The sequence below is a fragment of the Cuculus canorus genome, chromosome 11 (assembly GCF_017976375.1).
Source record: "Cuculus canorus isolate bCucCan1 chromosome 11, bCucCan1.pri, whole genome shotgun sequence".
Lineage (NCBI taxonomy): Eukaryota > Metazoa > Chordata > Aves > Cuculiformes > Cuculidae > Cuculus > Cuculus canorus.
This window is the reverse complement of record NC_071411.1, coordinates 987882-1011331: the sequence shown is the minus strand read 5'-3', so window position 1 is coordinate 1011331 and position 23450 is coordinate 987882. Positions and strand designations below refer to the sequence as shown.

The 23450-nt window shown below is 53.4% G+C and overlaps 1 protein-coding gene across 3 annotated transcripts in view; it reads left to right on the top strand.

Moving 5' to 3' along the window:
* The window catches only part of DAG1 (dystroglycan 1), a 50957-nt gene that overhangs the window by 22964 nt on the left and 4543 nt on the right, over window positions 1-23450 (top strand). For 2 of the 3 annotated variants that reach the window (XM_054076452.1, XM_054076454.1), the window contains exon 2: window positions 13823-14221. In XM_054076452.1, the coding sequence (XP_053932427.1) occupies window positions 13940-14221 (282 nt within the window). In that variant the 5' untranslated portion in view covers window positions 13823-13939. Of the gene's footprint in view, window positions 1-4209; window positions 4341-13822; window positions 14222-23450 lie in introns of those variants that run through there. The other variant, XM_054076453.1, reaches the window with a different exon arrangement.

Genomic DNA, 23450 nt, shown 5'->3' with positions numbered 1-23450 from the left:
TTTAACTTGTTATTTCCAACCTTGGGGTTATGAGTATTGTTTGTGTTACATAGAGCAACGTCGCATGCTGGGACACTGGAGGCTTAGGCTCAGCCTACAGCAGGGAGAAAAATTCCTGGCTTGCATAAGGTCTTGAGGAATGGATGATCAAGGGGCAGTGTGTCTTCAGCTGCTGCCCAGCGGTGGGAGGCACCGCTCTTAACTTTGAAAGCTGTGGTGGTGGCGATGCTGTGGCGCGGACAGAGTGCTGTGGTCCCTCATCAGACCTGGTGAGTGAGTGCTCGGGGACTGGCGCTAGGAAGCCAGGTTATCTTTGGCACAGCTTCCTGCGTTCTAAGGGCTGGACTGAGCTGCTAAAACCACATCTTTCTCCTACAACCCATTATTAAGCCCCGAAGAGGCTCGGGCACCAATCCAGGGTTGCTCTGCAGAAGGGGCTGTTGTGGAGCGGGAGGCCAAGCCTGCCTGCCTGTAACCGGGTTTTTTATTCTTAAACTTTGAGCTTAGCCTCTCCAGATGAGGGAATGGTGGTTGTGACCAGGCTTTGGAACCAGCTCTACTGAATGATTTGTAAGTCACCGGCCTGCATCTGGACCATTCTGCATCCTCCAAATACCTTACAGTGGGCACCTGGGTCCTGTGCGACTGACCTGTCTCAGCTGAAACCTTCGGAAGGGCTCTCCAGCAGAGGCTGCCCAGGGAGGTGATGGGGTCCCCATCCCTGGAGGGGTTTAAAAGATGGGCAGACGAGGTGCTCAGGGATGGTTTGGTCATGGCCAGGGACGGATGGACTCAATGATCTCAAAGGTCTTTTCCAAACAAGCAGTTCTCAGATTCTTACAGGTGGTCCCTGAACCTGCAGTCTTTTAATGACAGTAAGCCGAGCAAATACTATAGAACCAGTGAAGCAAAACAGTGGGAGCAAAGTGAAGCATTGGTGCACGTAATCGGGTCCCTAATTGCTGCGCTTGCCACCTGGGAACTGGAATTGCTTTCCCGCTCTGGAGGCTGAATGGGCCGTACTGCGATAAGCAGTTTAATTGTTTCCCCGCATCTGCAGCAGCGCTGGGAGCGAAGGCAAGCTAAGCGCAGAGCTGAACAGAAGCTGAACGCACCTTCAGAGCTTCATGGCCCCTCTGCACCTCCAAGACTACATTTTTTCCATGGCACTCGAGCATCTCTCTTTGTGCAGCCCTTATGCTCTCCCTAAATTGTTTATGTTCTCCTTGTCCGTTTGAGCCATTGGGTTTCTCTGGGAGGCATTTCACCTTTCCTTATGTCTAAGAACGGCCTTAGGACTGTGACTGTGAGCAGTGGGAGAGTCCTGTGGGTGCTGGTAACGTGATATCCCCTTAAACTAATTACTGAGGCCTGGGCATGGCGTTGGTAGTGAAGATCAGTCCAGCGCTGAGCAGAAATCAAAGCGAGAACGACTTGAGGGGGTGGATTCAGAAGCAAAGGCTTGGTGTGATTAAGGACAAGTGTCTGCTGTCACACGCTCTCAGGAACACTTAGGGCTGGTGTCGGAGGCTGTCAGGCTGCGGGGTGGGTTGTCCTCGTTCCTCCCTCAGGATCAGCACAGACTGCCCAGGACTGGGCTCTGCTCCGGGTGCCCCGAGGCAGAGAAGGCTCTGTGCGAGCAGAGCTCGAAGGGATGAAAACACGGGCTTTGGAGGTGCTGCCCTGTGCAAAGGATTGGAGTCTGAGGATGCCTGACCTGACTAAGAAATGCAGACATGAAGGAGAGAGTGTTATTTGTGGGGACCAGAATGTATGTGGGGAGCAAGAGGAGATGGTGCTTGGCTCGGAGGGGCTCGAGTCATTGCAGGACCCAGCTGGGTGCTGGCTCTGATTTTCCTTCTTGCCTCAGAATGGTATCCTAGACTGTTTTCCTGGGGCGTATGTTGATGACTTTGCCCCCATTCTTGGGATTCTTGAAGTGACACATGCTTTGCCATGTTGTGTTGCACTGCGAAAGAAGTCAGGACAGAATCTGTCCCATCTTGTTCTAGTTTTTTTCCTCTTTACAATTTGAATTTGTGGTTTAATGAATGGCAGGTCGAACCAGGGGGGTGCAGCCTGCGCTCACACTGGGTGAAATACCCTGTAACTTGGGGGGTGGGTTCCTCTCAAAAGCATGGAGCCTCTCTGACCCATCCCGGATGGATTTCCTGGGAGGAGGGAGGCTATTCTGGCTTTTTCTGCTGTGACAAAGCCTCAGGAGCATTGCTCAGTAGCTGTTGGGAATGGGTTACCCTGTGTGGGCTCCGGGGCTGCTTGTGGAACAGAAGCATCCATTTGCCTTGTCTTCTCCCTGCTGCCTCTCTGCCTCCCCTTTTCCCTGCCTGTGCTCTGCCTTTATCCAGGTCCCAGATTTAAATAACGCTCAGCTCAGGAAGCTGAGCACCTCAGTTTGATCCTGCTTTTTCAGTGATTCACTGGGCTCTCCCTGCCAGCAGGGAAAGTCAGGAGTCTCCAGAAGCTCATGTTAAGCTCTTCGCTGCCATATGAATACTTTAATTTAAGCTGAAACTTGTCAGAAATGGATTTAATCCCTTACTCTCTGGAAAGCAATTTTTTTCAGTCCCTTGGATTCTGTTGTTTGTGGAATTTGGGCACCAGCAAGGCTGAATGTGGTGGTGTTGGAATTGCTGCAGGGGGGTTACTTGGAGCAACCCTTGAAACTCCTTTGGTGCAGAGGTACAGCGCTGCGCTGCTTGCAGAGAAAACGAGTGAGCACAGCAGCGCAGGGCGTAGATCGGGCTGGCTGTGTGCGCACCAGGGTGGATTCTCTAAGCCCTTTTTGGCCCATCCTAGATGAAGTGAAGCAGTCTGGTCTCACACCAAAATAATTCAACTTGCCTCTTAATTTCTCAGTGCCAGAGCAGGGTGGGGAGAGAAGCTGGAGCGCGTTCTGCGTTGGTGGACCTGGGATGAGCAGCTCCTGGCTGAAGTCCTGAAAGCCCTGGTCACAACCAGAGTAGGGTTACTTTTTAATTATGTTCTGCAGGTAAACAAGATAATTTAGCTGTAATATCATGCACTGAAATTAATGCTGCAGGAATGTGATGCGGGTTCTGTTGGTCTTGTCTCTTAAAGTGCTCATCTTTGCTTTTTCCTTTAAGTCAGTCTTCCTGCCCCATGGGAGCGGATGGACCCGCAAAGCTGCACACCGCCCTCGTGCCTCGGGAAGCTTGTGCTGTCACTGAGCTGCTGCTTTGGGGCTTACGGCATGAGCAAAAGGCTGGCCAGCTCGGGACAGAGGTTACTGTGGGGAGCACATGGCTTTGCTGGAGCAGGCCAGCCCTTTGCTCCCTGGGCTTTAGCCAAAGAAGGCACCTATAAAAACGGGCTTGGTGACTTTGGGCAGCTCCCAAATTTCTGCAGGTTGAAAGCAATGCGCTGCCCAGCTGGAAGCTGCTGATCCTCAGGGAGTTAATTCTTCAGAAGGTTTCCTGGGCTCTGTGGCATGGAAGCAATGCTGCTTTCCCATTTTATGCTTGATGGTTAAAGTTGGAACACTCGGATCTCATTCTGCCAAGAAGCTTTTAGAGTAGTTTTCATGAGAAACTCTGAAAGTTGCAGGACCACAGCTGATGCCCTGGCTGCTCTGCCTAAAACTCTGGGTGGTAAATGTATTTAAATGAAGAGTCTTGCTAGCAGAGTAATAAATCAGGGCTGAGAAGCTCCATAAAGCTGAATCTTAATGCCTTATCTCACGGTCATAGGGTGGGGCAGTGAAGCTGCTGGAACAGCGGAATGTTTCTCAATAGCATGTGCTGCTCTTAGTTACACTGCCACCCAGAATATAAACGATGCTGCGTACGTAACCAGAGAGCTCAAAATGGCTTTTTGTGGGTGTTCTTGCCTTGTTTTGTGTGTCCGCTTCGTATTGGCAGTTTGTGCTTTACCTCTCCTTGGCGGCGGCGGCAGATCCTGTGCCCGGCAGTGGGCAACCCGCACTTGGTGCCGAAGTCCTGGCGCTGTGAGATCAGCCTGTGGGAGATGATAGTGCTTAAACGCTTTCGAGGACCTTCTTGAAATATTTCATTATCAGAGGAATTTTGTGGAATACCAAGCAGGTGATTCTAAACCCTTGGAATGTGGCTGCGTCTCCGTAAAGCAGCCCAGCCAAGCAGCATTTAGGGGTGACTCTCATCGAGGTTTTCATTTTTTCAGGTTTGGGTTTGGTTCCTGCAGCCCTTGGGCTGTTTCTTCCTCAAACTGGAGGAACATCTGCCAAAGCTGCCTGCTCTCGGATGCGTCAGCACTTTACTGCCTGCTTCAGAACCATCAGCAGAGCTAATATCGCTGCTCCGCGATGGTTTAGCAGTGGACAGGTACGGTCGGACTTGATGATCTCAAAGGTCTTTTCCAACCAAGCGATTCCAGGATTCTGTGATTCTAATGCCTGCCTGATGGCTGCAGTGCCGGCACGTTGGCAGAAGCCTAAGTGCAGTTCTCAGTACGCAGAGCTGTTTTGGTGATGAAAAATTACTCTGCTGTGCCATTGCGTGGCCCAGACGTGGGTGAGGGTCCTGCTGCCCGCGCTCTGGCCGGGCTCAGGTGTAGTGCTGGAGCTGGAGTCTCAGGGGGGGGTTCCTTCAAAAGAGGATTTGGCAGTCTGATCAGGTTTCCTAAGCAGGGGCTTTGCAGGACTGTCCTGCCCATCCGTCTGTCCTCTCCCCACTAACAGCTTCTGCCAGGTAACTTGGCAGAAAGAGCTTTATACCATCTTTCGTTTTAAAAATACGATAGGCAGCCAGGTAGGTGGGAGAGTTTGGGCTGAAAGGAGGCACCTAAATTCACCGCAGTCCTCTGTACGACGTGTGGTACGCTCCAAAAACCAAACTATGGCAGAAACCTCAGGGAGATTTCCAGCTTTTCTAGACACGTCAGTTTATCCCTCGGGGTCTTTCTCTTTTAGTGTGGACTCTTCAGTACTTAATAAGACAAAATGACCAGTGGCAGCTTCCTCTCTGGTTAGGATATTTGTCATTTTTCTTCCATGTGGATTCTCTGAAGCTCCGTAAGGGAGTTTGTTTAGCCTTTAATTCAATTAAGAAATAGAGAAATGCAAATGTTTTTAGCCGCATTGGTTTCAGTGCTCATGACTACATCTGAAGAGAACATCTCCTGCGTGGTGCAGCAGGGCAGCGTGGCGGGGAAGTGGTTTTCTGGGCTTCTGCTCAGGTGCTGCTGGAGGCTTGTGGGTGGTTTCCAGTCACTAAATGGGCTTCAGGAGAGCTTGGGGGGGGCTCTTGATTAGGCAGTGCAGGGACAGGATGAGGGGGAACAATTTGAAGCTGAAAGAGGGGAGATTGACATGAGATCTTGGGAAGAAATGTTTTGCTGTTCAGGTGGGGAGGCCCTGGCCCAGGGCGCCCAGAGCAGTGGTGGCTGCCCAATCCCTGGAGGGGTTCCAGGCCAGGTTGGATGGGGCTTGGAGCCCCTGATCCAGTGGGAGATGTCCCTGCCCATGGCAGGGGTGGGATTGGATGGGCTTTGAGGTCCCTTCCAACCCAAACCATTCCATGATTGTCATTTTATCCCTGTGGAGCATGGAGGAAAGGCTGTGGTCATCTGTTGGTGACAGCACCTTGGTCTAAACCCCTTTCTGAAGCAGCACCTTCAATAGAAACCTGCTTTCCAGGTAGAACCCTGCTTTCTGGAGGAGTGATGCCTGTCAAAGGTTGTTGGCTGGTGTGGATGAGACTGGAAGCAGCTGCTGAATGGTGAATGACATGGGAGGACAGGGCGCACAGCAGGGACTATCATACCAGCTGCTTGTGCACATGTCCTTCGGTGCTGGCTGGGAACAACCTCCCTGCTGAGGAGTACGAGAGTGGGCTCTCGTGCCTCGCAGTCCTCGCATTTAAGAAGTGACATCTTGTGTCTTGCTTCTTGGGTTTGTGTGCTTCCCTGTCTTTTGCCTCGACTCTACTTTGCGCTAGAGCTGCTGATGGCTTCCCTCGATATGTCGTTAGATTGCCTTTAAATTAAGTTTATTTTGCTTTCTTAGAAATCATCATTTGTGCCGTTCACGTGGTGGCTGAGAGACAGTCTGGGCTCCTCTTGGTGTACTTGAAGACTTGCGTTCTGGTACAAAAGCCCACATTAGTTTTAAAACTCAGCCTTGTCCCTACGAATTCACTTTTAAACCAGGTGGGAACCCCTTGTAGATGGTTTCTGGTGAGTCCAGACTCAGGCTTCAGTGAACACAAGCTGCTGTGGCACGGTGAGCCTGTGAAGGGCCAGGGAATTTATCTCGAACCCTAAATCTTCTGATTCCCAAGTTTCTAACAGTTAGTACCTTCAAATCAGAGTGCAGTGTCATGGGGACGGGTCTGCTGCCTTGTGTACGCAAACCAGTGAGGCAACTCTTCCATGATCCACATGAGAATTGCTCTGACATTTCATACCGGTGCTTCAGTCCCTGCTTTGTCGGCTGCCTCTCCTCGCTCCTGCCCAGACCCTTCTGCCAGCCCAGGTTTGCCCTGTCCCAGGCTTTCCTGCAGGATGGCTGTGGCTAAAATGCTTTGCTGTAACCCTACTGTCTTCACTTCACTTTCAGCGAATTCAGCAGGTGTGAAGCCTTTCCTGACAAAAGAGAAATTGAGAGGTTCAGAAATACCTGTTTTATCTTGGTGCATCGAGTTGTGTTTTTTAGCAAATCTGGGAAAGTGATAAAGCCTGTATGCATGTGTATATATACACGCCTGTTGTGTTTGTCTTCTAAATACGTGTTTTATAGCATGGAAGGAGCTCTTAGCACCTTCGTTTGGAAGGAGCTCTTAGTACTATCTTTTTACCCCGCTTAACCTCTTGCAGTTTAATTTCCTGTGGGTTTTAGTCCTGGCTTTCGCTTTTGTTCCCTTGAACGCAGAATTATTAGGTTTTGACACGTTCTCGCTCTGTTCCCAGACAGAACTGGGAGTTGCAGGTAGAATTTTGAGGGCTCGCTCCGGCTGGAAGTCCGAGTGCCAGTGCAGCCACGTGGAGCTGCGTGCCCTCGGGCGGGCAGCCCCTGCTCTGCCCCGCTACAGGTGTATATTTAGCCTGTACGCCCTTTCCAATAACAGCTGGGAGAGGGTGCCTGGAGAGGAATGCCAGTCATCGTTTCCGTGAATGCCGTCCTGGGACACTGCTGTCCGTCACGAAATGCTGCTTGAGCCAGAAGCGCTGCACGAGTGACTCTGCCTGCCGTAAGGTTCTCCCATCGATGTTTTGTTAACCCGCATGAAGCGTTCCCGGTCTGTGTCTCTGGTCCCAGGCCTGGGGAGAACCATGAGAAGGTTTCTGGCCGAGGGGAGACACGGGATGCGAATGAGAGGGCTGTGGAAAGGCATCATCGCTTCTTGGGGGCACAAAACTGCAGTTTTGAAAAGAAAGGAAGAGGAAGCTCTCTGCTATCTTCTATTAAGCTATAGGAAAGTTAAATATCTTGGTGCTTACTCTAGCGGAATGAAAACCGCTGCGAGGTGCCGATGGCTGTGACCTCTTCCTGTACGAGCTTCTCCAAGCTGCTTGTGGCGTGTGTGACTTGAAGCAACAAGTCAGTGACCGTCCGCAGCCGAGTTCCCTGCCAGCAGGAGGGTGCTGCTTGTTTCCCTGCCTGGAACTCACCTTTAGTGCTGTTGGTTTGGGTTCCCCTCCGCCCCAGATTGTTTTTCAGCATCAGGGTTTCCTGTTACTGATACCAGATGTGCCGGAGACAAGCGATGCGGAAGTATGAGAAGGGATGAGACTGAAAAAGCTTGGGTTTTGTGTGTATGTCCCTTGGGGTGGGTGTCAGGCCTGCTGGGCATCTCACAGTGCAGCTGTGGGAGAGCAGGTTGGATTGCAGGGTTAGGGTGAAGAATCCAGTACAGCTTGATGGGCTGATGGTGCCTGGGGTGAGCAGCTAGTGATGGCGAGCTTGTCTTCTGGCTGTGGGGAGCAGGGGGTGGAAGGGGCTCTTGGGGCTTCAGGAGCGCTGATCTGGGGCTCTGCTGAGGCAGCTTTCTCTTGCAGTCCGATCGCTGATACTGAGCTGCCTGCTGCTGTGGTTTTGGTGTACGTGTGGCTATAAGCCAGCAACAGTGATCGTACAATCACAGAATGACCCGAATTGGAAGGAACCCACAAGGATTATCAAGTCCAACTCCTGTCCCTGCTCAGGACACCCCAACATCCACACCATGTGGCTGAGGTCATTGGCCAAATGCTGCTGGAATATTGTCAGCCTTGGCGCTGTGACTGCTTCCCTGGGGAGCTGTTCCAGTGCTCCACCACCCTCTGGGGGAAGAGCCTTTCCCTAATGTCCAACCTAACCTTCCCCTGGCACAGCTTCCTGCCATTCCCTCGGGTCCAGAGCTCAGCGCCTGCTCCTCCTCCCTTCTCAATGACCCTGTCTTTTAGAAACGTCCAGTCTCGGTGTGAAGCCGCCGTCCCCACAGAAGCCTGGTCGGTGCCGTGAAGGACAGGGTGCTGTTGCTCTGAGTGGATTGCTGTGGCTGGTGGTGAATCTTCCTTCCTTGCAACCACTGTGTGTTGGTTAGTCTGTGTGCGTGGCGAGGGCACCTCTGTGCACCGTCCTGCACATCCCTTCCCGTAACTCATCCCCAGCGCAGCTGGGCTGGAACCTGGGTCATTGGCAGACACAGAGGGCTGAAGCTGCTGAGGTGAGAGATGACCCCCAGAGTCACTCGAAGCGCGTTCCCTCGGGTCACTAACCTATGCTGCTGGAGGGGCTGCTGCCTTGGTTTCAGGGTACGTCCGGAGCTGGGCGAGCATGGAAACTTACTGTTTCCTAAATTTTACGCTTCAGAGTGTTCTTTCTGCATATATCATGTCAGGCTTGCAGACTGGCAAGTTCTGGTATCTCTTAGTTCGTAACTCGGTGATGGGCTGCCCTGCCTCTGAGCTGTTGCTCCTCCTGCCCCATCTCCAGGCGCCGGGAGCGCCAGCCGCCTCTGCCCGGCCGTGCCGCCAGGCTGGCGTGTTCTGGACGGGGGAGCCTGGACGGCAGAGTGCCACCTTTGTGTGCCTGGCTGGCGACGCCGCATTTCATCATTCCTCCCGCTCACTGCCCTGACACGCAGACGCGCGGGAGCTGATGGGACTTGCCCGGAGATCCTCCTGTGGAGACATGCACAGATCTTTGCAGAGACAATGGCTCTGTTCTGCAAAGTTGCGGTGGCCCCTTTTTAGCTGAGTCTGAGTTTGCTTCCTTAGAGAAAGGCCACTCGTTTAACGCTTCCTTTAATGAGGGTATTGGGAAATAAGCAGTCAGGTAAGTGGGATTACCCCTAACTCCCCTACATTCCTTCTTATCTGGAGTAGGGAATGGCATGGCGGTTACCTGAGCTTTCTGCGTGCTGGGCTCAGTGGCGTTAATGTGCTGGCAGTGATTAATTACCGCAGGCCGGTGATGTGATTGTGTGCTTGAGCAATTGGATTAAATCCAGCTGGACGGAGACTTCACTTTCACCGGTTCTTGCCGAAGTGGTGGTGTAATCAGCCACAGAGGAAAAGGGATTTCTAGGGCAGCCGTGCTCCCGCTGCCAGGACTCTTCCCCTGGCTCCCCCGCTCCTGGCTGTGCAGTGAGCAGAAGGAAGGGTCTCTGGGAAGGTGCATGGCTGGGAGTAGCCGGTTGTCCTGCTCTCCGTCCCATCTTCTGTCTGCACTGTTCTGCATTCCTGAATAATGAAGGTAGAGCGCATCCTTAACGTGTCTTGTAGCTGCGTGGAGCTCCTGCGTTGTCTTGACAAGTCAGCATCATATCAAGCGCAGCATCACATCAACACAACTCCACCAAGCAGGCCCGGTTCCGTGTCTCCGAGGTGGGGGTTGGCGCCGGAGATCAGGCATCAACGCTGGCACGTGCACAGAGCGCTGGGGCTGAAGCAGATGTTGATACCGACTTTGATGTTTCATCCAATGCTCTGGAGGCTCAAAGCTGAGACCAAAAGAGCTCTCCCAGAAGCAGGAGGTAAAGAGAAAGTTGGTTCTTTCAGAAGATCAGATGGGACAAAACATCCTGAATTTCAGGACTAACCTGAACCTTTGTGTTTCTTCTGCGGAACTGGGCAGCATGGATCCCGCTGGAAGGAGGAGCGTTGTGCCGTGTGGAGAAGCTGGGGTGGTCTAGCTTTCCCCAGCGGCTTGAGAGTACTGTCCAGGTTATTTGGCCTCTCGGCCTGAGGTTTCCCAGAGGTCAACAGACGAGCACACAGGATGCCATCTGCCTTTGGGGTTTGGTCCTCTTCTGAGCTTGCATGAACTCACATGCTTTGTGAACCCCTCCAGGGATGGAGACTCCACCTCTGCCCTGGGCAGCCTCTGCCAGGGCTTCACCACTCTTTAGGTAAAGAATTTTTTCCTAATCCAATCTGAACCTCCCCAGTGCAACTCGAGGCCATTTCCTCTCGTCCTGTCGCTTGTTCCCTGGGAGAAGAGCCCAGTGCCCACCTGGTTCCAGCCTCCTTTCCAGGAGCTGCGGAGAGGGATGAGGTCTCCCCTCAGGCTCCTCCAGGCTAAACAGCCCCAGAGCCCTCAGCCGCTCCCAGAGCCCCTGGGCTCCAGACCCTTCCCCAGCTCCGTTCCCTCCTCCAGACGCACTCCAGCCCCTCAATGTCCTTATTGGAGTAAAGGCCCAAAACTGAACCCGGGACTGAGGTGTGACCTCCGCAGTGCCGAGCCCAGGGGCGTGCTGTGGGGCAGTGCCTGTTCCAGCGAGCTGTGGAGCTGCACCGCGCGGCCGTTCCTCCCTCGCTCACAGCACGAAAGCCTGGCACTCTTTCAGCTTTGGTCGATTGTTTGTTGAGGTGGAGCTGTGTTAAGAGATTTTTTTTGGTGGTGCAAGTTTGTTCTCAGCTCTTACAGTTTGTTTTCCTTTTGTTATCAGCTACTGAATTCCTCCTGTCCCTCCTGCGTGCTCTGGTTCTGTATGCAGAGACCGTTGTCCTGCAGTTCCCCTCATGTGAAATTCTGCTTTTGTGCCCCCTGTGAGCACAGCACGAGGCCTCCGTGGCCGCTGCTGGGCTGAGGGACCCATGTCCCACAGGCAGCGCTTGTTGCCTGCTCCAGTAATTGTTTCTGAAATGGGTGATGACTTCATCTTCCTCTCCTGCTCACCACAGATAACAAGAACCAACTACTTTCTGCCCAAATACTCCTCTCTATCCAACAAAAACGCCTCGAGCCAGAACATGTCATTGGCTGAGCAGCACAGGACTGCACCGCGAGCTCTTCTGTGGTCGATGCAGGACAGGGTCTGGCCTGACGATGCGGGGCCAAACCTCTGCAGGCATCCGTGCGGTCGTGCGCTGGCTGTCTGCTTGTCTGGGTGCCTCTCCTCCACTCAGGTGTGGAGCCAGCCACGTTTCCATGCTGATAGCATCTCAGCCCCGCAGCAGCCAAGGGGCTGCCGGGTTCTGCTGCTGCCGCCACATTCCTGCCCCAGCTGCGAGATCCTGCCTGTGCTTGCCATGTGGTGCTTTCCCTCACGCAGCAGGACTTTCCAGGAGAAGCAGCTCACAGACAAGGTATGATCGCTGCGGTGTCCATGCCTCAGACTCCATGGACGGTGAAGGTGGTTCTTTTTGGTGCCTTTAAGGCACTGTGCAGGTGTGAGAGTCCACCAGTTTCCCACAGTGGCCTCCTCGGGACCTCTTACAGATTACTGCTCCATCGCTGTGGCTCATTCACACAGCCTGCTGGATGTTCTCCACCAGACATCTCCTGTGGTAGCCGTCTGCTTGCCAAGTTGACACTAGGTTCATCCAAAATCAGTTGCTGTGTGTCGGATCCTCCTCTCAGCATGCAGGGAGCTGGTAGGAGGGATGTGCCCTACAGGAAGCATGACATGTCCTTTCCCACCAGCCACTCAATCTTTTGTGATGATAACCTCTAGAGAAGCAGCTCGGGCACCTTTGCGCCAGGTGAAGACCACCACGCGTGCAGGTGCCTTTGGGAAGAGCCTGGCCTTGGCTTCCCTGTTGTTTTGTCTGATCTGATCCTGTCCCAGGCGGTTGAGGCAGTCGGAGGACAGGAGCAGTGGGGGAATGGGCTTTCTTGTGGCGCTGGCATCTCACAACAACCATCCTCCCATCTGTCTCATGGTTTCCAGCAACGTTATTCTGCCCCTGCTGTCTCTTTTGCCTTTCGCTTGAAACAGGTTTTCTGCGACTGGCAGTGATCAGGTCGATCCCTGCCTTGTGGGTGCTGTAGCAAGAGGTTATGGCATTCAGCTCCTACTTTGTGCTACCCACAGCCCTTTTTGCTGGCGGCAGCTTGTGCTTGCGGGGCTGCTACCTCGGGAAGGGAGGTGCCAGCCCCTCTGGTTTGTTGGGGAAAGGCCCATCAAAGGGTGAGGACATGCCAGTCCTTGCACACAGCCTTTCGGCTTCGTTAGAGTGCAGCTTTTAGGGTGAGCAACCAAATCTTCTCCCCTGTTATTCCTGGAATCTACTGTGGTAACCTTGGCCTCGATCGCCTGCATGAGTAACTCTTCTGCCCGCTTCTGCAAGCCCGCGGTGCGCAGCACACGCTTGCCCGGCCGCAGCACAGCAGTTTGGCTGGTCCTGTGGTCCTGCTGCCCCAGGAGCTCTGCAAGGGCAAAGTGTGGTGGGATTGCCCTTCCCACCCGTTCCGGCTCCAGGGTCTCTTGGGACAGCATCACACAACGCAGCTGGAACAGGCTGAAATGAATCCGAGCCATGCTTAGGGGACAGGAGCCAGCACTTAGAGATTGGGCTGGGGTTGCTGTGGAAGTTTGGAGCCACTACTCTCTCAGCCTGGAAGAAAGGAGTTGGTTCGTGATATGAGAGTGCCTGGCACGAGGGAGCCCAGCCCCAAGTGCTCCTGGGGGCTGGGCAACACTCGCTTGGTCTGTGTGTCCTTGCTCCAGTCCTTGGATCCCACTGCCCTGCAGTTGGAGAGGGCTGCACTGGCTGTGATCCAAGGTGCCCAGGTGGGCAGCGTGGCTTCCCCCAGCGTCCCAGTCCTCTTTCATGAACCCACTTACTCTCCTGCAAACAGGCTGTGAGGAGGAACGCGGGAGTGTGCATGGATTCGTGACTCCTCAATGCAGCCTGGGCGGAGAAGTCACTGGGGAAGGGAAGGAAATAATGCACCAGCAGAATGGAGGAGAGGAAGAGACCTGAGGGAGGCTGGGGATGGGGTGGGAAAGATGATGTTTCTGGGCAGAGTGTGGGGCTGGGATAGCTGTGGAAGCAGGAGGGAGCTTGACAGTGGAAAGCACTGTGAGCATTGCCTGTGCCAAGCTGGTTTTGGGGTGCCTATTGGTGGCTCTCAAACCAACACAAACACCAAAAGCTGGAGCTGAGAGGAGACCTGGCCTGAAAGCCAGGCTCATAGGTAAGAGGAGCAGAAGCATCTGCGTGCATCAAGCTGTCAGGATGGCTGCTTTGGAGCACCAAAGGTTCCTTGGGACCTTCATAGTGGTTTTAAATCTCATGGTGCCCCAGCCTGACTTCAGCTCTCCATGAAAGGTCACCCATCGCCACAGTGTCACGCTTCAGTCATGTCTGCCTCTTCCCTTCCTGTGACCGTCTCGGGGTGCTGTGGCTCCAGAGCCGCTGCAACATGGTTGTGTGCATGGAAAAGCAGGAGGATCTTGTTTCTCTAGAGGTCAGAAGAGATGCTGAGAAGCTCTTGCTCTCTGCAATGACAGTGGTAGCCTTTGCAGTTAAATGGAACAGCTGAATCAGAGAGGACAGCGTGGCCGGTCACCCTCCGTTGACTGCAGACGGGTCTGCGTCTGTCAGCCTGGGTGTTGTAATTAATGTGCTGATTGGGTTTCCTCTGTTGAACCAGGTTCCCAGGACTCCTAGGATGAGGCTACAGTGAAGGACTGGCGGATCACCTGCCTACGCTGTGCTGCCCGCGATCCCCTTTCTGGCTGGAGCGCCGTCGCTGAGGCCGCCAGGAAGAATGACTGTTGGATGCCTCCTGCAGCCCCCTTTCCTGGGGAGGACTTGGCTCCCTGTGCTGCTGCTGGCTGCCTCTGCTCACTGCCACTGGCCCAGTGAGCCGGCAGAAGTCGTTCGGGACTGGGAAAACCAGCTGGAGGCCTCCATGCACTCCGTGCTCTCGGACCTGCGAGAGACTGTGCCGGCCGTGGTGGGCATACCGGACAGCTCTGCCGTGGTGGGACGCTTCTTCAGAGTCTCCATCCCCACAGATTTAATTGCTTCCAATGGAGAAATTGTCCAGGTGAGAAATGTTGTTCCCTGAGGCTCGTTTCCCATTCTGTTCTTGCAGGAGTGGAGCTGGTCCCCCCACGAGCAGGCCGGGTCACAGGGGTGGCTATGAGGCAGCTTGAAGGGGTTTGTGCGACTTTGGGAGAAGGATTTAAGAGTCTTTTAAGTCCTCACCTCACTGCAAAGTTCCTTTTCTCTGTCGTGAGGAGATTCTTCAGGGCTGAGCGATCGAGTTTGTTGTGTTTAAATTGAGATCCTCAGCCCCTGGAACGATGGGTGCTTTCATAAGGAGATGTTGCCTCGGCATCTGGGGAGCCATGGATTCCCTAGCTGCGCTGACGCACACGGAGTTTGCTTTGCTGTGGTAACAAAACATTGCTGACAAACAGGGGTTGTTCTGCCAGCAGGGCTCTGGGCTGCCTTTGGCACGGTCTCTCCTGACCTAGTGTCTAAGTCCTCTTGAGAAAGACGGGAGCCTTTCTCTTTGTCCGACTTGCCCTCCTGGGCCTGCAGACTCCTGAAATCTGGGGTTTGGAGTTGGTCTTGAGGTTGAGAAAGTGTCAGAACAGCCCAGAGGAGGGGGAACACTGCTGAGCACTCCCTCACGCGTAGAGTAGAATCATTGAGGCTGGAAAAGCCTTCTCAGCTTGTCCAGTCTAACCACCAGCCCAGTCCCACCGTGCCTGCTCACCGAGTCCCCAAGTGCCACGGCCATACGGTTTGTGAACCCCTCCAGGGATGGAGGCTCCAGCCCTGCCCTGCACAGACTCTGCCAGGGCTTCACTTCTTCAGTCCTTTCCTGGGTGCTGAGAAGTTGTCTTCTCACCATCTACTTGCTTGGATCAGGTGGAGCTCAGAATATTCTGTTCTTAATCAGGATTGCCTTCCGATCTCGGGAATTTCTTTTTGAAGAGCAAAAATGAAAATAGTTTTAAAAATCCATTTTAAGAAATACTGTAACAAGATAAACTTTTTGTGTGTCCCAGGAGGAGATGGGGAGCGCGTCAGGAGAAAGCCCAGCAGGCCGAGGGAGGGGATTCTCCCCCTCTGCTCCTCTCATGAGCGCGCACGAGTCCGGATGGGTGCGATGAGACCAGGATCTCATGTTACAGAAATCATAACTTTGGTTTGGGGTTTTGCATCCGAGTGGCTTCTTCTGGTGTTGCCCAAGAGCTACTTAGATGGCAGGCGGAATTTTCAGTGTTTGTATAACACTGCAGTTTCCTCTGTCTGCTTTTCCTGGCACAGAAGTGCTCTCTGATAGCTCCAGGAAAATCCTGATAGATTCTTTCCACCCCACCCAATGGAGTCGAACAACACCTCTGCTGCTTCGGTGCTGAGCAGTTTGCTAACACCAGCAGATGCCTCAAGAGATCCGAATGGGCCATGCTGGAGCAGGACCCAACAGTTGCTCCTTGTGTGGAGTTCAGCCAACGCTGGGAGCAATTTTCACGCTCGCCCATGGGCTTGCCCGAGTGCACGCTGCATCTGTTCCCCTCAAAATCGATTTGAGAAGTGCAGCAGGCTCCGGGGCACCGCGAGCAGCCTGGGTGGATCTTGGAAGGGCTCTGCCTTGGAGGGAATGCGTGTTGGCTGCTCAGCACACCCGACCTTTGCTACGGGGATTTCATTCCTGGCGAGCAAGAACGGCGTAGGCACAGTTTGGGTGCTGGGTTGCATTTTTGCTTTACAGAAAGTTCTAAGGTGAATTGTTCTGGTATTTTTCTCAGGCCGCCTTGTGTTTCTCATCCAGAACAGTGGAAGCGTAACGCTCCTGGATCTGGCTGCCCGGGGTGCGGAAGCCCTGATAAGAAAGAATAAAGGCTGTGCCCTTTGAGATGCAGCACTAGGTCAGCATTTACTGTGAGATGTGGTTACCTCTCCTCAGTCCCCTTCAATTTCTAAGAAATGTGCTATAGTTTCATTTTTCTAAAATAAAAAGCTGACAGTTGGATTCCCCAGGCTCCCAGGAGCTTCTCGTCTGGAGTCTGAAGAAGGTGGGATTGCTTCAGTTCCAGATAATTCCCTCTGATTGTTCCTCGGCTTGTTTTTTGTAGTGGTGGGAACTGCTGGGAAGCCATTTCTCGGATCCTCTCCCTGCTTGTTGGCAGATTCCAGCCGGCTGTAGACAAAACATTTCTCTGTGTAGACTTGGTTGTGGGGTGGAAACAACGCCAGGCATCCACAACATGACGGAGGAGTGCCGGGCCGGCGTGCTCCTGCACGGATCCATTTGGTTGAACATTCACATCTTTAACTCGGAGTCTGGTTAAAACGTGGGCTCTCCACATACCACACAGAGCCCTTGCCCTGCAGCCAGGTAGCGTGAAGGCACTCAGGACCCCACGAGCTCCTGGCAGACACGGGCTGGGAGCAGGGTAACTGGGTGCGTTGGTGCTGGTAACCTCACCACCATCCGATCCCCTTACCCCGTCTCCACCAAGGACTGTGTGGAGTCTGACCCATTGCCTCTCAGCTGTGTCCTGTTGTTGAAGAGCAGCTCACGCTTAGACCAGGTGGATTTCCCGTTCCTGCCACTTCCTTTTGAAGCTGCTCTGGAATCTGACTGCTCTAATTAAAAACGCAGCTTCTAGCCTAAATTTAGAGATGGCTAGAAATGTTTATATGTGCTGCCCTTTAGCTTAAATCAACTCTACCTTCATAATATTTACTTCCTTTCTGTATTTGTAAGTGACAGGCATATTCCCCTGCCCTGACTGTGTTTGGTTCAGCAAGCCAGCTTCTTTAGGCTTTTCCATAAAATAAGCTTTCTTTTCCTCTCCCCATCTTTGCCGCTCTCTTCTGCACCTCTTCGCGCTTGAGTTGATTTTTCTTATGCTCGCGTGACCACAGCTACACCAGATAGTTCAGGTGAAATTGTACCAGAGCCTCCTATAATGGCATCAAAAGTTCCTTTTACTATAAATAACCTTGTTTGATACATCCTACAGTTGTTTGCTTTTCCGTGCCTGCCTTTGCCTCGGACCTCTTGCCGTCAGCTGAAGTACCCACATCTGTAGGTCTTTCTGCTTCCCAATGCTGAGGCCCCAGGAGAGGACATGAGGCGAGGGGTGGGAGCCTTGATTTTTGCGGGGATGATCTCGGCTCTGGGATATCTGCTGGTCCCGTCTCTGAGGTTGTCTGCAAGGCTCCCACTGCTCTCCGGGTGCCCACACAAATAGCCCAGGTGGGGACAGTGGCACTAACGCTGGCACCACCTCTGTCAGTGTTGGGCATGGTGGCTGTTGCAGCGAGCACAGTTCTCCGCTCACCCCACCAGCGATGATGCCCTGCCACAAACCGGGAAAGCCGACACTGGCCTTGACCACACAGCGGAGGGCGTTTTGGTGGTGGTTACCACCATCCTCTGTGCAAGGTGTTGATCCAGCTTGGTGCAACACTGCTGTAGAAAGATCTGGTGTCTCCCAGTCTGCGGGAAGGGCTTTGTGAGTAGGGGCTGCAATGGTGTTCCTCTAGGCTGGGCGCAGTGAACAGGAGACATCGGGGCTGCCAGCGCCTCCGCGGAAACACTGGGCACTGCCTGTGGATACGAGCATCACATGCGGTAGCTAACTGGCACTGCTGTGGTAATAGCTGCTCCTTCCCCCTGGAGTGCAGGGATATATGTGGTTGTTTCCACCCCACGAGGTACCTGAGCCCTGGCACAGCCCGGTATCCTAACTGTATAGCCCACGGGATGCAGAGCGGTGCAGTTTAATGGCTTTTGTGTAAAGGCAGGTCTGTAAAGTGTGCTGGAGGGAGAGAAACTGGTGTGCGCTGCTCCCCAGGCACATCCTGCGCCAGCTGGTGAGTTCCTGCGTCTCCCTGCCTTCATTCTTAGGTACGGGATGGACACGGAGCAGATGGACACCCTCAGGTTCACCAGCCGATGCTAAGGAGAAGTTCCCAGGTGAGCACAGCTCAGCCTTCCTGTTCCTGGCTGTGTCTTAGCTCCTGGGGTTTTTTTCCTTTGGAAGTGTACAGTCTCACCAGGGCTTTTCTGGAAAAGGGATAGAACGCCTATGGGGCCCCAAGGAGCTGTGCTGTGTGCAAACAGAGCTGGTGGGAAGGGATTAGAACAGCTGAATTAACTCACATAGCTGATGGATGCGGTGCAGCAGGTTTGTGGGGCTATCGGAGCGCTGGATGTTAATCTGGGCAGAAAGGAGCCTTGCTTTCCAAGCCAGAGCCTGATTTTCCAATGGTTGTTCTATTTGCTGTCTGTTGAAATGGCTTTTATTGAGCGGCTTTACTCTCATCAGACTTCAGGGACCTTGTTTTATGGACAGGATCTGCAGAGGCCGGGCGGCAGGAGTCCTGACATTGAGTGCCTGCTGTCAGGGCTGTGCTGCAACCAGGACACGCTCAGTTTTGGGGAAAGAAAACCCAAAATACTGTGGTTTGGTTTTGGTTTTGGTTTTGTCTTGCAATCATGCTTATTTCAAAGAATTTTAACCGAATGTGAATTTTTTTTCAAGGAGGGAGGCAAGCGAAGAGGGGCTGTGTCATCAAGGCAGGTATCTGAAAAGGCTCTGTGTCAGAGTCTTTGAGCTTCCCTTCGCCCCTGGGTCCCCAGCTTCCTTGGACTTTGACTGACGCGAAAGTGCAGCAGCAACAGCTGTTTATGGGCTGGAGTGAATGGCAGGGCCTGGAACAGGTCCAGGTGCGGGACTTCTCAGACAGGGCTTTTGCTTGGCTGCCACGTTGCAATCATAGTGATAAGATGAGCTGATAAGATTTCTGCTGGGGGAGCGAGGGGGACGCTTATCTTTTTCCTGCAGTGAGACCAAGTCAGGGAGTTCGGCATTTTCAGTGTGCGCTCAGTAACAAGCTTGGAGGAGTGGAAAATGTGACTCAGTCTAATTATAAACCAGCTTTTTCAGACGGGCCAGGCAGTTCCTTGTTTTGTCCTGCTCTTAGGGGCCGCTGCCCTGTGCATCCGGGGAGACTGAGGAACGCCATGGTGAGGAGGATCCTGCGAGGAGCTGCCCTGGGACTGCGGGATCTGGCTCGCTGCTCCTGAATGCCAGCTTTCCAGCAATGTGCTGATGGCAGGAATAAATTGCCGGAGCTGGTTAACTGTGCGGCAGCAGCACTAAACCCCCAGCACTTGGCATCCCTGCTGTGTGGTATTTTCGCTTCCCTTTGGCCTTTTGCTTATAAAAAGTCGTGCCGAAAGAAGTACCGGGCTGAACTTTTTTTTATTAAGCTGTTTGAGGCTTTTCCTGCCCTGTGCTCACCCCCTGAACAAGGGAGAAAGTGGGGTGTGGGCAGCCTGTGGTGACCCCGGCCGCGGCGCGGGCGGGCTGCGCCTTCCCCCTCCAACAATAAGGCTAAACAAATCCTTCCAAGCTGCTCGCATGGAGCGATGAAAGGAGGATTTCTTGGGACACTCAATGTTTTGTAGTGACCTCCCAGTGAAACAGCTGTTGTGTTCCCTTGCCCAGGCAGAGTGGGACGCTGAATGGTGCCCTTATAGCCAGTGCAGAGGCGCAGCTGGAAAAGAAGCCGTCACGGGAGGAGTATGCAAGGGTGGCATGCGCTGGGCGTTAGCCTGCGCCGCTGCGAAGCCATTTTACTGGTCATAAAGAAGTTGGTGAGACAAAGCACAGCTCTTGGGGCAGGCTGCACCGCGCAGCACAGCCCTGTGCTTGCGCCCACAAAGGAGGGGGTGCTTGCTGTGCCCGCTTGGAAATGCAGATCAGTGGCAGGCACGTAAACTTCTTGTTTGGGTTTCATGAGCATGTAAGAGTAGAACAGCTGCTTCAAGAAGTAGTTTCAATACAGGCTGAGAGATGATGTGATTGAGAGCAGCCTTGCAGAGAAGGACTTGGAGTGCTGAGGGACCGAAGGCTCGGTATGAGCCACCGATGTACGCTTCCCGCCTGGAAACCAGCAACCAGCCGTGTCCTGGGCTGGATCCAAAGCAGTGGGACCAGCAGGTGAGGGAGGGGATTCTGCCCCTCTGCTCCGCTCTGGTGAGACCTCACCTGGAGCCCTGTGCTCAGTTCTGGAGTGCTCAGCACAGGAAGGACATGGAGCTGTTGGAGTGAGTCCAGAGGAGGCCATGGAGATGATCCGAGGGCTGGAGCACCCCCAGCATGAGGACAGGCTGAGAGACTAGGGGTTGTTGAGCCTGGAGAAGGAAAGGCTCCGTGGAGGCCTTAGAGCAGCTTCCAGTAGGGAAAGGGGACTTTTTGCAATGGCCTGGATTGATAGGATGAGGGGGAACAGCTTTAAATTGTAAGAGGGAAGATTTAGATCAATCTTCATGCTGAGGGTGGGGAGGCCCTGGCCCAGGTTGCCCAGAGCAGTGGTGGCTGCCCCATCCCTGGAGGGGTTCCAGGCCAGGTTGGATGGGGCTCGGAGCCCCCGATCCAGTGGGAAGTGTCCCTGCCCATGGCAGGGGGTGGAACTGGGTGAGCTTTAAGGTCCCTTCCAACCCAAACCATTCTGTGATTCTGTGGAGTAGCTTTGCCACCTGATCCTTCAGGGACGGAGGTTTGCACTGGAAGTCAAGGGCCAGGACCTGTGGTGCAGCCTCACGTTCTCTTAGCTCAGTTGTCGGAGCCGAAAGGTTCGATTTGTCAACAGCAACAGTTTCAGTGAACAGAGACATGCAGGAAAGCTCTGCAGGGCTTTGCTGGGACCTGCCGAAACGCAGAGTTAGTTTAACCATCCTGACCTACCCCGTGCACAGAGGAAGCAGCAATTACTGGCTGTTCCCATAAAGCTTTCCATCCTGGAACAGCGGCGGTGAGCTCCTGCTGGTAATGAAGACTCGGGTCAGCGAGGCTGACGTACTTCTGAGAACCGTCAAGTCTCTGGGGCTGTTTTTAGACCTGGAGTGGCAGATGCGTCTGCGTGAAATGTCCCGGAGCAGCTTGGTTTTGTCCGTGGATCCCTGCGCCTCTTGTCTGAGGCACAGCAGCTCAGAGGAGCTCTGTCTGCTGAGGGTTCCCTGCAGCTCCGCCAGGAATCACAGTCCCCTCTGCGGGGCAGCGTCTGTGCTGCCGTCCCTCCCTGCTCACCGTGCCGAGCAAACACAACTTTCCTTTCCTCAGACTGAGCTTTCCCCTCGCACCGCGCTGCAGCAGAGCGGGGCAGATCCCACCGGGAGGATTTCATAGCCAGGTGCCAAAGGGAGACCCATGGGACCTGTCTCCTTTTTTGGAGGACTCCTCACAAGGAGGAGGACTCCTTGGAGGCTTAGAGGGCTCTCCTGCAGGGAGGAGGGCAGGTTTTGCCTGAATTCCCTCTCGGGAATTCCCTCATGGGCAGCAGTTTTGCTCACTGCTCCCTTGCTTATCTTTGTCTTGTTGGCCACAGGGCTTTAAGATCCAAGTTTAAATGAAAACCAAATCATACCAAATCAAGAGGTATCTTCTTTTGTGAGTTGGCCACTCTTGGCTGGCCTAAAAATAACAGATCTGAAAGGGCTCTGAACAAAGGCTTCCAAACCAGCCTGTCTACTCTCTGTACTGAAAATCACACATGGGGCTGATTTTTTTACTGTTCTCCAGTGCCGTGCCAGGCTGGTGTAACCTTTAGCCGATAAGCGATCATTTACAGTTATCTCAAATAATGGCAAAACAAAGAAAGCCTTTTTTTCTTGAGCAACGGAAGAGTTGTTTTGAAACCAGAGCCCGCAAGGGAAATGGTGGGGCTGAAGGCTGAAATTTATTGCGCACATAGGAAACCGGGAAACCTTTTAACATGAAAATTACAGATGCCAAATCATTAACTCTGGGCAGTCTTAACAAACAGCCTTTGAAGCAATATTTGAAGGAAGCTTTGCAGGAACAGAGTCCAGGGCTCCACTGGCTCCATGGGTCAGTGTTCATTTATCATGGAATCGTTTGGTTGGAAGGGACCTCAAAGCCCATCCAGTCTCACCCCCTGCCATGGGCAGGGACACCTCCCACTGGATCAGGGGCTCCAAGCCCCATCCAACCTGGCCTGGAACCCCTCCAGGGATGGGGCAGCCACCACTGCTCTGGGCAACCTGGGCCAGGGCCTCCCCACCCTCATGGGAAAACATTTATTCCCAAGATCTCATCTCAATCTCCCCTCTTTCAGCTCAAAACCATTCCCCCTTGTCCTGTCCCTGCACTCCCTGGTCAAGAGCCCCTCCCCAGCTTTCCTGGAGCCCCTTTCCGTACTGGAAGTTCTCCCCAGAGCCTTCTCTTCTCCAGGCTGAACAACCCCAACTCTCTTGGCCTGTCGTCATAGCAGAGGTGCTCCAGCCCTTGGATCATCTTCACAGCCTTTCGGTCTCCACGTCAACATTGAACCATAGACCACAACTCTTTGAGTGTGACCATTCAGCCAATTTCTTATCCATGGAGCAGTCCATCCATTAAATCCATGTCTCTCCAGTTTATGAACAACTCTTTATTCAGCCTGATACCTGCTTCTCCTCTGCTCTCGCTGGGTTTTTCTTCTGTCACTGGAACACGGATGGATTCTGCTGCCAGGGTAGTAGCTGTGTTTCAAGCAGGGCTGTGGTGGCCATCGCCTGGGACTTGTTGCCTTCCCAAAGATTTCCCAGGGGAAGCACAGGCACCTTCTTGGGTTTCATAGCCATAGTACACAGAAATGTGGTTTTCTGAATCGCCTCTTGCAGAAGCCTTAGCCTCGGTCCATGTCTCCTGGCAGGCTGCAGGCAGCGGAACGAGCTCAGCTCTTTTGAAATCAGGTTTGAGTGGGGTTGTGAATGTTTTGCAGCCGTCACGTCCCTGCTAGGACAAGTTGTCCTGGTAAGAGATAGCCTGGCCTGGTTTGGTTTTTCAGGAAAGCCTGGTTTCACTGTGAATCTGCCCGGCTGCCGTTTCATTTTCTCGCGAGGCCCTTGGGAACCTGCGCTCACGTGTAAACTCTGGGTTAAAAATGCTTTTCCAAGCAGAAATATCCAGGCTGGCCTGTGCCTCCGTCGCTTTGTTTTTGTACGTGGGGCCGGGCGCCATTCCTGAGGGAGTTTGCCTATCAAACACGTGATTGAAGAGGGAATCACCTTGTGCCATGAGATTAAAGGCAACGCGTCTTGCACGTCCCGCGCCGTGCCTGGGAGGAGCGAGCACAGGCAGCCCGGCTCCCGGGAAGGGTCTGAGCAGAGCGTGTGATCCTGTCAGTAAGGGCTTTCGCCAAGCACGCAGGAGGGGACGATTTCTTCCAAAAGTAGCCTAAAATCACACATTCAGCATGCGTTCAACCACTCGCTATTGAAGTTTTTACTCTTCTTG